Below are 11,154 nucleotides of genomic sequence, written 5' to 3'. Positions count from 1 at the left end.
CAAAAGTATTTTTTTTTCCTGCTGTACTGTGGTTAAGTTCCTACACGACCAAGAATGTAACTTTTCACCTATTGGCACAAATTAACAGCCCCCCCCCCATCATATCAATAAATATGTTGTACTATATATGTATTTGGAGTTGAATAGGTCTGATAACACTTGAAACCCGTTTCACGTAATTTATGTCAAATCGGAGCAGCGATTGTCGAGCAGAAAAAAAAGGACAGGAAGGTGAATGCCGTCATCTAGTGTACAATATATATATTGCACTATTTTGTCCAATGGTTGACAAAAAGTCAACGCATACCTGTTTAAATGCCAGGTTCTGTGAAATAAAAGCAAACGAGGTGCAGATAAATCATTGAAAAGCGGTGATGTAAAGAAAAAAACCCAACTCAACTGAAACAAAGTAAAATCATTGAGAGCAGAGCTAAAACTAAACAGAGAAATGACTGGGGATGTTGCCGTGTTCAAAATTAACCCTAAACATTCAAACCGAAATTAAATGGGAGTCGGCACAAAACTGCCATCACTTAAACAGCCTCTGATTGACCCCAAATAAAGTTGAACTAATTTTGTCGGCTTTTCCTGACATTTTGGACAGTATAAGAGGAGCCTTTTACACCTTTACAAGATAATTCATTAATTCATTGCACTGCTGACATATAACAGGTAGATGCTTGTATTTTAATATTTATCTTTTTGTTCGTAATATATGTTACCTTGTGGTTCATCTCTAAAACTGAGAGGAACACGAAAGGAGTGTGCAAAAGTGACTGGTTTTTCGCACAAAACATGAGGTGCATTCAAATGCAGTAGTACATTTAAAACGTACGCATTTAAAAAGTCATTAAACATTTGAAAAAACAACGTATTCAACTTTAACCGTCCAGGACCACAAATATCTTGACAATTTGGGGTTTGTAATAAGCTATAAAACCCGATATGCGAAAAATGACGGGTAAAATCACACTGCCATTTTAAATCATTTACATCATTACAATCAATGGGCCATCTGCATGGTCACTTGTAATTCATAATCAAAGTATGTATATGTGTGTGTGTGAGTGTGAGAGAGAGAGAGAGAGAACATTTCTTATTTACCTATTCACGAATTCACATATTTGTATATACTAAATAATACAGTAGAGTATATTGTAATATAGATAAAATGTTAAAAATAGTTGTGGGGAAAATATAAACAAATCAATATTCAGTAAACATCTGAAATAAATTAAATTCCAAAGATATTTAGATATGTGGCTGTCAGCTGAGGTCGAGCATCATCATTTCTTGCTTCGACGTCACAGCACGGTACATCACGCTATCTTCAATGACCTGAATTCAGGCTCGAAATAATGCATTGCGTGCAACACCCTGTTATTTTACACCGTCGCTAAATGGTTGTATTCGTCAATTTAAATGGTTAAGACCGCACCGTTCAAATTATGGACCAACAGGGAGCATAAATAAACGCAGCTTCCCCATCACCTACGTTCAGGTTCGGCCCATTGACGTCAGTCGGGAGTTAGTCGCAGTTTTTGCACCGACTGTGGCCAGTTGAGGCCGTGCGGATGGAGGCTCCCACTCATCCGTGGATCTTCGCTTCACCGAGTCGGAGCATGACCGCCGTTATTCGAACACCCTATCCTACCTCGATGCAAAAACATATATATATAATGTATACATCTTGAAATATATACAATCTGTTTAAACGTGTCGGGGTCTTTTGTGTGGATCACAAAGTCGGAAGGGGCGCAGGGAGCAGAGTTTCACAAGTGCGACTCCCGACCGTCAAATGGTAAGTGTTTTTAATTAGACCGTTAATAATATCAGTCAAGTCGCTCCTCTTTTTTACAGTGTACAACATGACCATGTATGTTGAATTTGAATTAATTCCCAAAATCATTTTTCAAAAAAAGTAAATAAAAGGCTATTAGTTTTGTGTAAAGCCCAAATGATTTAAAAAAAATGTTTATATGCTTGTATGTGATGCTACGTGTTATAAAGCACAATTGGTGTCTTGAAAAAAAAATAGTCAGAGCTACGAAAGCCTTATGCTTAAATTTTATATTAAAGGTTAGTTTATTTGCCTTAATTGTTTACAATGTGGGACATTGATTTACCAGTGGTGTCAATAATTTAAAATGTACACCAAAAAAAATGATGTAATTAGCATTTAGTTGTACTTTGGAGTAATTGTAGAGTGAGTCACCTGAATCTACTTATAATCACGATTGTACGCTAAAAATATTCACCCGCTGATGTGACGCACTGCATATTCTAGCCACTGCTGGGTCTTTATATATACTGTACTGCAATGTAATTAATATATACAGTATATATATATATCCTACAATAAAAAGAAGAAACAAAAAAGGCAGGCTCTGTTAAATGGTTCATTTTGACTCTCAGGAGTGTTTGGTTTTGACATGAACAGTGATTATCGAATAGGTGTTAGCTCACCTTTGATCATCACGCTGAAAAAAAACCCGGCATCATGCTTGTTCCACAGCAATCTTACTTTTTTTGGGGGGGGGCGGGGGGAGTAGCAGAATTTGCACAGTGTGTCATTTTGCATTCACACAGTACTGTCTTCTAATTAATATGTAATTGCAAACTTGTGTCCAGCTTCACATGCAGTAACAAAAGAAGCGTTTTTTCAAACTAGTGATATCATGACACAATGTGCAGCGTGGTGTACCGTTTAGTCTTTTCGTTTTTTTATGAGCTTTGCAAAGGATTTAAATCAGTCATGCTTTGTCTAATAGATGGCTTGCTCAGTGAAGCATTATGAGGGCACACGATGGCCCAGAGAGAACAGAAAGGAGGAGGTGGAAAACATGACATGTCTCTAAAATACACAAGGACCCGAGTAGACTGCGGCGTAAATACAGATACTTAGCTTGCGATCCCTCCTTTCACTTATCTTGAATTATGCATACATATAGTCGGTTCTATTGAGAGACAAAAGACAATGGGTCAGATTTATAAAAGTTTGCACATCCAAAAAAATGGCGCAAAGATCATCTACTAACTGTGCCCAGAGGTGTTTGCCAAGTGGGCAAAACTGTTCATTTTCTATTTTGCGCCTTTGAAGCAATAGATCCAAAGAAATTAATGTAGCACGCGCAATGGGACATTTTAAAAACCTGAGACGAACTGCCATGGCTGATTTTGCATCCTTAAGTGACTCTTAAAACCTCTTAAAGAAAGAGTCCACTTCTGAATGCTAGGTGTAAACTGGCATTGCTATGCATAAAAGTGGCTGCGATTAGTGTGGCCAGGAGGAGCTCAGTAATCTTTTTTTTTTTTTTTTTTTTTTTTTACCCGTGTAACATTTTTGAAAAGCCAGAAACCAAAATATAAACCAGGGGTGCCCATTAAGTATCTCGTGAGCTACTAGTACCTAGCTAAGGGAGTGTAGCTACCTCAGGGAGTGTTGGTCGCTCTCATGGCATTAACTCAATGACTGCCACCCCTCTACGTTTTAATAAAAAAAATTTCAATAGTATAAAACGGTTTTATACTATCGAAATATAGCTTCCCGTCATTCACAGTGAATGAGTAAAAATAAGAGTCTTCCTCCGTTTTGAAATTTGTCACTTGACTGGCATATAGGGCAGGCAGTTGACCTGTGACAGGCCTAATATATGTTGTACTTATAAAGAATTTAAAGTATATTTTGAATGAATGAATAAATAAAGCAGCTCACATGCCGTAAAAAATGTGGGCACCCATTATAAACGTATCACCTACTTAGCAATGCAATTTTGGAGCTTCTGAAAGATCTTAAAGCTAACACTCGGTGAAATCACCTCTGATAGAGTCCCTTCGCGTCTGCATTTCCTTACGTTTTGTCCCATTTCAGTGCACTGGGCCAAAATTGGTGCTTCCCTCCCAAAGCGGGTTTGTGGATGTGCTTTCCAGAGTTTTGAACGCAGAGTTATGCAAGATGGGTAGATTGATCCAACTGCCATGCAAAACACACAGAATCGGATTTATGGCGCAAAATTAGCAAAGCGATAAAATGCATTCAAATGTGACTTGGATGTCAGGAATTCGGCAAAGCTGTGAAAAAGGATCGCAAAGCAAGACTCGAAAGGACAGAGGTACAAAAAAAACGCCGTTTATGACAGAAAGGTGGTCGATGACCAAAAGAAAAAATTTGAGGAAGATGGTCAGTGCCTCAGCAAATAACCAGAAAAAATATTATCCAAAAATACCGAAGATCCAAAAAAAAAAAAAGCTCAGATGTAGCAAGAAAAAACAGGAGACCAAAACAGTAAACACATTGGTCAAAAGCGAGCAGCAATGCACGGCGTACACAGAACGAGTCAAACAATCCCGAATACATGGAGGCAAGGAAGCAAATAATCTGACAATTGCCACCGAGTGCAAATATGCGACAGGTGCTCGCCTTGGCTCATCCCGACACTGCAATAACACGCAACTGAAAACAGAGGCTGGACACTTGTTCCCCCTTCAGACAAGGATTTTAACCCTTTCAAGGACAGCGGTTACCACAGTGGACAGCGTATCAGTGTTTGTGCGTGGGTGCAAGGGTGACACGCATTTCTTGAAAGTAATCAGAACAAATGCTGTGGTGAAATATCAACGCCAACTTTGACCCAACGCCTCCAATTCCATCACTCTAACCTTCATGCTGCGAAAACCATCAGACTTCCTCCATCACGAAAACTATAGCGCCCCCCCCCCTACTTTGACACTCGTTGCGCCACCTGAGTTGATCGTGCGCTCTTTGACTAAATATGCAGTATAAATACATTCATCACCAACGGTAAATATACATCACCGAGTACACTTACTGGTAGGGTTGGGCATTGATTGAATTTGAACGATTCCGGTTCTTCGATTGGATTGCAGTTCCTCACGATTCTTGATTCTGAAAAAAAAAAATCCCAACACTAAAAAAAAAAGGGAAAAGATTCTTGAAGCAGGTCAATAATCTGACGAGAGACTAGGCAGGCACCTTGGGAGTCCTTAAATGCAGGGCAGGCTTGATTGGTAAACACAGAACAGGCGCGCCTGCTGGAGAGAAACGCCCTTTAGTCCAGTTGGGGCCAAAAACAAAACAGACGGACATGGATTCAATTCCCGCTCCAATATAGTGTGAATATGAGTGGGGAAACTTTGTCCGTCTCTATTTGAGACAGACTGATTTTGTTTGAAGTTAGCTGGAACAGGTTCAAGCAGGAAATGGATGGCTAGATGATTGCAGTGAGTGTGAGAAGTGCGTCTGACCCGTTTGTAAATGATATGTCATACTTAAATATTAAATACATCCAACTACAGGATCTGAAGAGAGTGTTGTCCTTCCCACCATATCCTGGGGATTACCTGCATCCGGTGGTGTATGCCTGCACAGCTGTCATGCTGCTGTGTCTGCTGGTCTCCATCATGACCTATGTAATCCATTACAGGTGATCATCGAGTCATTCTTTAAAATGATTAAAAAAAAAAAAAATCCTCATGATGATTATATTTCCACTACCTTGGTCGATACATTTTTTTTTTTCCTCCAGCGTGATCCGCATCAGCAGAAATGGATGGCACACGCTCCTCAACTTTTTGTTTCACACAGGACTGACGTTCGGCGTGTTTGCTGGGGGCATTAATCAGATCAACGTTCCTTTTTTGTGTCAGATTGTAAGTTGGTTTTCCAGACTTTCTCATTGTATCGTAAACACGTAATTTCCTTCACCTTGTCTAAGGCCCCGGTTAGAGTTGAGGTTACACTTTCGAGGTCACATAAATAGCGGAAAACATTTTGAGCGTGTGGAGCCTTTTTATACCCGATGTACCGTAGATCTTTAGCAGACTTGTTAATTAAAACCCATCCATGGCATCGATAGCCTCTTTCGCGCAGTTTCAGAGACAGAACAGCAGGGCAGGTTTTTTTATTTGCCTGTAGCGTCACCATGTCAATGCAGTCAAATCCTTTATCTGCCATTTTTGTTTTCAAATGGGTTGACGGTCCTTTTCTAACTCATTTTTTAAAAAGCTCTTCTTTCGTTTGGTTGTCGTCAATTTGAATTTGCAATACTGTCAGAAGACATTGCTCTTGATGAGGATGACTGCTTCAGGCGCTGTAAGATTTTAGAGCGACACTTCAAGGGATGAGCCCATGGTCTGAAAACTATTATCTCAATCTCCATCAAGTGATCTGATCTGCCTGCTCTTATTGCATTAGAAATGCAAAAGTATATTTGAGCGAGTTGTTCCATGGGGGTCAGGGGGCGGGGGGCATGGAATAAGCAAAAGTAATTACTTCTGATCGACCTTACACTTTAGACTCAGCCCATCATCTTGGTCCAAAGTACGTCGACCTCACAGTGCAGCGTTACCGGGTTCGATTCCAGCTCCGGCCTTCCTGTGTGGAGTTTGCATGTTCTGGCCGCGTGGGTTTTCTCTGGGTGCTCCGGTTTCCTGCCTACATTCCAAAAACATGCGTGGCAGGCGAACGGAACACTCTAAATTATGCTTAGGCGTGAGCGTGAGCGTGAATTGTTGTTCATCGATATGTGGGCCCTGAGATTGGCTGGCAACCGGGTCAGGGTTGCCTACGGCCTGGATGCATATTGATAAAAATCATCGCCCGCCACTGGGTTTTATCATAGCCACATCAAAACCGACAATGTGCATCGCGACTCGTAAAATAACACACTAAGCCAACATCTGAGGTCACAGGATTCGTTCAAGATGATCTTTTCTTATACTCAAATGCCATTTATGTCGATTACTCTTTTTTAAAAATATCTATCTATCTATATGATCGAAGGATTGACTGATCAGAATTTCTGGGGAATGATGTTATTGTCGCATTCACATCTCCATCTCTCTTAAGGTTGGAATTATGCTCCAGTATGCTTCTTTGTCTACGATGCTTTGGTTGACGTTTACTGCCAGAAACATCTGTAATGATGTGTCCAAAGACCCGCTTAAGGCCCCAGGCTCAAACGGTCCCGTCCTGGCTGAAAGCAAAACGACGATTCTCAGGTACAAATTAACCACACCCCTCTCTACAGCTATTGGACAATGGCGTTCATTTTGTGTGGATTGTCATTTCAAAACAAGACACGATTGTGATACAACGATTGGATAATACCATATTGGCCCGAATATAAGACGGCCCTGATTATAAGACGACCCCCTCTTTTTCAAGACTCAAGTTTGAAAAAAGACTTTTTGAACACCAAATTAATTTTTATACAGAAATTAATTACAGTACATCTGAAACAAATGATTATAACAATATATTTGAGAGAAAAAGCATGTTATTTTGCCTCATTCAAATTTAAAGTGCAATCACATTCGTAAATGAATGGCTTCTGGTTTTTGAAATGTAAATTACATCATAACTTCTCCTCAGCTGCCGGTTAACCTGGTCGATTTTCGACCCACTTTTCTCCAGATTGTCGCTACTTTTCTGTTATCTCTTTTATTATTTTCTTCTCTTTTCTTTCTTACCGCTATTTTTATTCTTTGTGACAGGGGTTCACTTTGGCCTGGGGAGTCAAGTTCAGCATTCGCTTCAATGATATCTGGCGCCATCTAGCGTCGTGAATGGGTATAATGTCTAGACACCGAATATAAGACGACCCCCCCTTTTTCAGTCCTATTTCAATGCAAAAAACACCGTCTTATATTCGGGCCAATACGGTAGTTACATTGCAACAACACCGGAGTTGTCATTAAAAAAATATTCATTGCTTTTCTTCAAAACTGTCCAATAGAATCAAGGATCAGAATTATTCTGCAAATGAATAATTTTAACTCCTCCGGCCTAGCAGGTCATTTAAGGGATCCGACCGAGTATGGCACAATTATTGAGGGCTTTACAATTTGAATACATAAATAAAAGGGCATAAAATGTTTTGCCTTTATTTGGAATTTTTAAACTTTCCCCCCCCCCCCCCCCCCCCTCCCTGTAGATTCTACCTTATAAGCAATGGCATACCTCTCCTAATTGTCGGAATCACGGCAGCCTTCGGAATGGAAAACTATGGTAGCAGGGATGATGCACTGTAGTAAGTATTCATTTCCAGAAAGTCATATTTTAATTCATTGGACGAAGCCCTCAGAATTGATTCTGAATTCTTATTTTTCTCTCCGGCTGTCTTTACAGTTGCTGGATGGCCTGGGAACCGAGCCTGGGAGGATTCTATGCCCCCGTGAGTCTTTTGGTCTTAATCATGTCGGTGTACTTTTTGTGCACTTACATCCAGCTGAGACGCCATCCCGAGAGGAAGTACGAGCTCCGAGTTCTGACGGAGGAGCAGCAGCAGTTGTCGTCTGCGGACCAGCAGTGCCACCCCGACGTCGGGGCGGCATCCGGATCTGCCGGCGAGTGCGCCGGATTTATTCCCGGTGTATCCGAGCTTTCCAATGAGCACTCGTTTAAATCGCAGCTCTGGACCACCGTTTTCACCCTGTTATTATTTCTCTCAACGTGGGCATTGGGAGCCATGGCGGTGTCTCTCGGGCGTTTTTTGGACATGATCTTCAGCTGTCTATACGGCGCATTCTGCGTCACTCTCGGACTCTTTCTTCTCATCCAGCACTGTGCCAAACGTGACGATGTTTGGCACCGCTGGTGGGCTTGTTGCCCGGCCAAATCCAAGCTTGCCGAGGGACACGGCAAGAGACAAAGCCAGAGGCAGGAGCTCCATCAACCGCAGTGCCACCCGGACTCCTTATGCTTGGCCAAAAAACCGCTTCTCTCGCCGCAACTTGTGCAAAGCTTGTACCATCAAGATGCATCCCCGTCGCAAAATCTCACCCCCCGTCACGCCGCTTCCTGCTGCGTGGCGGCGATGACATCCGCCGTAGCGACGCCGGTCTCCCCTTTTAGCGAGTCAGCGCCCTCACCGTCTCGTCCCCTGGCCTTTTCCGACGAGCTCCCTCGTCCTTCCGCGCCGCTGCAGAGTTGCCTTATCGACAGAACCAAGTCCCGCTCTTTCAATCACCCGCGCCCGTGTCTCCGCGACTACCGCTCTCACGTGGCATCAAACAGCATGGATGGGAGCGTGGGTAGCTCCCAGCTCGAAATCCCTCACACCGCAAACTACCTTGAGGGATCACCGGTGTCCAACAGCCAGCACCCGGACCTGCAGATTTCCTGCCCGAGCCCTCACTTGGATCAGCAGCAGACATCCTGTCATAGTTTACAACATCAGACCTCTTGCCACAACATGCAAGACTCGCTCACGTCAAGCCGCAGCCTCCTTCTACCTTCCCATAGGATGAGCGCTTGCCAGTGGCACTTGTACAGCTCAGCGGACCAGTTTGCGACCGCGAGTTGCTCCGAAATGCCGGATTCTTGCGACTTGCTGTATTCGCAAGATTTCGAGTCACCCGGCTACATGTTGAAGATAGCAGAGAAGGATAAGGAGAAACAATGCGAAGAGGAAGAGCTCAAATTTTTTCCGAGAAATACTTTGCCTCGGCAACATGTTACGATCAATCGGCGGGTGACGATTGGCAGAAACCGAAGCCTGCAGGAAGATAGTCTGTTTGCGTCGGACACGACGGGGAACATACGGACGGGACCTTGGAAGAACGAAACCACTGTGTAGGGATGCAGTTCGGGAGCCCTGGACACTCCGATTGCCCTCGGCTTTATGAAGTGAGTCATCGATAAATAAATAAATAAAATAAATTGAAAAAAAAAATCATACAAAAATTATTTTGATTCAAAATATTTTCTGAAAAAATATGGACTTTAAAGAAAACTTAAGCGTCTTGTTTCTTCCAGTTGTAAAGAGATCTAGAAAGATAGGACCACTGGTTTGAAAAAATGGGCGTAAAAGAAGCAAACTACGCCAATACAGAAAAGTGGTCTCAAAACAGAGAACATTTGAGTCTTCATTTATCGTCCAGGCATTACCACCCCCCCAAAAAAAAATTCCACCATTCCAAGGGAAGAGTTGCCCTCACTGGTTCGCCACGAAGCAACCACAACAACAACAACGCCATATTGTTGATATCAGCCACCAAAGCATCAATAAAAAGACTTCACAACGGAAAAATTGGAACTGATGAAGCCTTTTGGATGAAAGGTAAAATGTCTTCGACAAACAAGAACAAGTCCGGCTGCCTCACTCTACGTTTGCATTGTATCTTGACTTGCGTGACTGACAAACTGCAATTGGAGTTTTCCTTTAGCCCTTTGAGGGACAGCGGTTAACACAGTGGACGGCTTCTCAGACTGTCAGGTTACAGGGTGCGTGGAATGGTTTAAACTGTAGATTTTTTTTTCCAATGTTTTTTTAAGTGGTGGCAGCTGCAATTTGTGAACTGCGTGACCAAGTTAACACAAATTGTCCTGATCGTGTCTATGGAAGAGAAATCAAATCACTTACCCTCAGTCCACTGTAAATAACGAATTTGAGATGGGTTTTTTTTTTTTGTTTTGTTTTAGTTTCCTGTGCCATATGACATGAAAAAAATCGGTGTCTTCAATGTCTTGGGATGACTTGAAATATCTTATCGAGTCTAGAAACATTTTGATGTGGCACACGATCTCTTCTGTGTTTCGTCCGTACGCAAAAAAATAAAAGGTCTCGTCATCCACAGTAATACCTCACTGGTCTGTTTTGAATTGAGGTTGGTTGGCAATGTTTTAGGCCAGTGGTCCTCAGCTAGAAATGCTGTAGGTTCACTTTTTTTTTTTTTTTAATAAGACCAAGGTCCGATCCCATGCACGGCGGTCATGGGGAGCAGGGCTATATTGCCCATTTAGTATAGTAAAGCCAAGCTTATACAAATCAACACTCCTCACAACCAATAATGGGGTGCATGAAAATAACAATTATTCACTTTGCCAGTACACGGCAAATAATGAGAGGTATTGTGTTGAGGCACAGGAACTCTTATTTTGCTAAGTTGTGCCTGCTTAATAATAGAAATAGCCCTTTTAGGGAAATAAGACATTTTTACTTTAACTTTGTTAAACAGTAGTCTTTTTTTCCCTTAATTTAACAAAAACAAAACAAAATACTAATTTTACCAAAATAAATACTAAACATGAAAACAAAAATATCCTTTTCATTTGTATTTATATATATATATATATATATATATATAGTCCAATATATATATATATTGGTATTTACTAGTTTCCATATTCCT

At 41.6% G+C, this 11,154-nt stretch overlaps 1 protein-coding gene across 1 annotated transcript; it reads left to right on the top strand.

Moving 5' to 3' along the window:
* The first annotated feature begins 1,386 nt into the window (after positions 1-1,386).
* Positions 1,387-10,602, top strand: adgra1a (adhesion G protein-coupled receptor A1a). The gene is made up of 6 exons (XM_086099493.1): positions 1,387-1,801; positions 5,317-5,444; positions 5,547-5,670; positions 6,869-7,020; positions 7,956-8,051; positions 8,150-10,602. Exons 1-6 carry the CDS (start codon positions 1,799-1,801, stop codon positions 9,597-9,599), a joined length of 1,953 nt encoding a protein of 650 aa, XP_085955619.1. The 5' UTR covers positions 1,387-1,798; the 3' UTR covers positions 9,600-10,602.
* The last annotated feature ends 552 nt before the right edge of the window (positions 10,603-11,154 follow it).

This window comes from Hippocampus guttulatus, chromosome 19 (assembly GCF_054856545.1).
Source record: "Hippocampus guttulatus isolate MCC_2025c chromosome 19, RoL_Hgut_1.0, whole genome shotgun sequence".
Taxonomy (NCBI): domain Eukaryota; kingdom Metazoa; phylum Chordata; class Actinopteri; order Syngnathiformes; family Syngnathidae; genus Hippocampus; species Hippocampus guttulatus.
The sequence above is the reverse complement of the archived record's forward strand: the minus strand, read 5'-3'. Positions and strand labels throughout refer to the sequence as shown.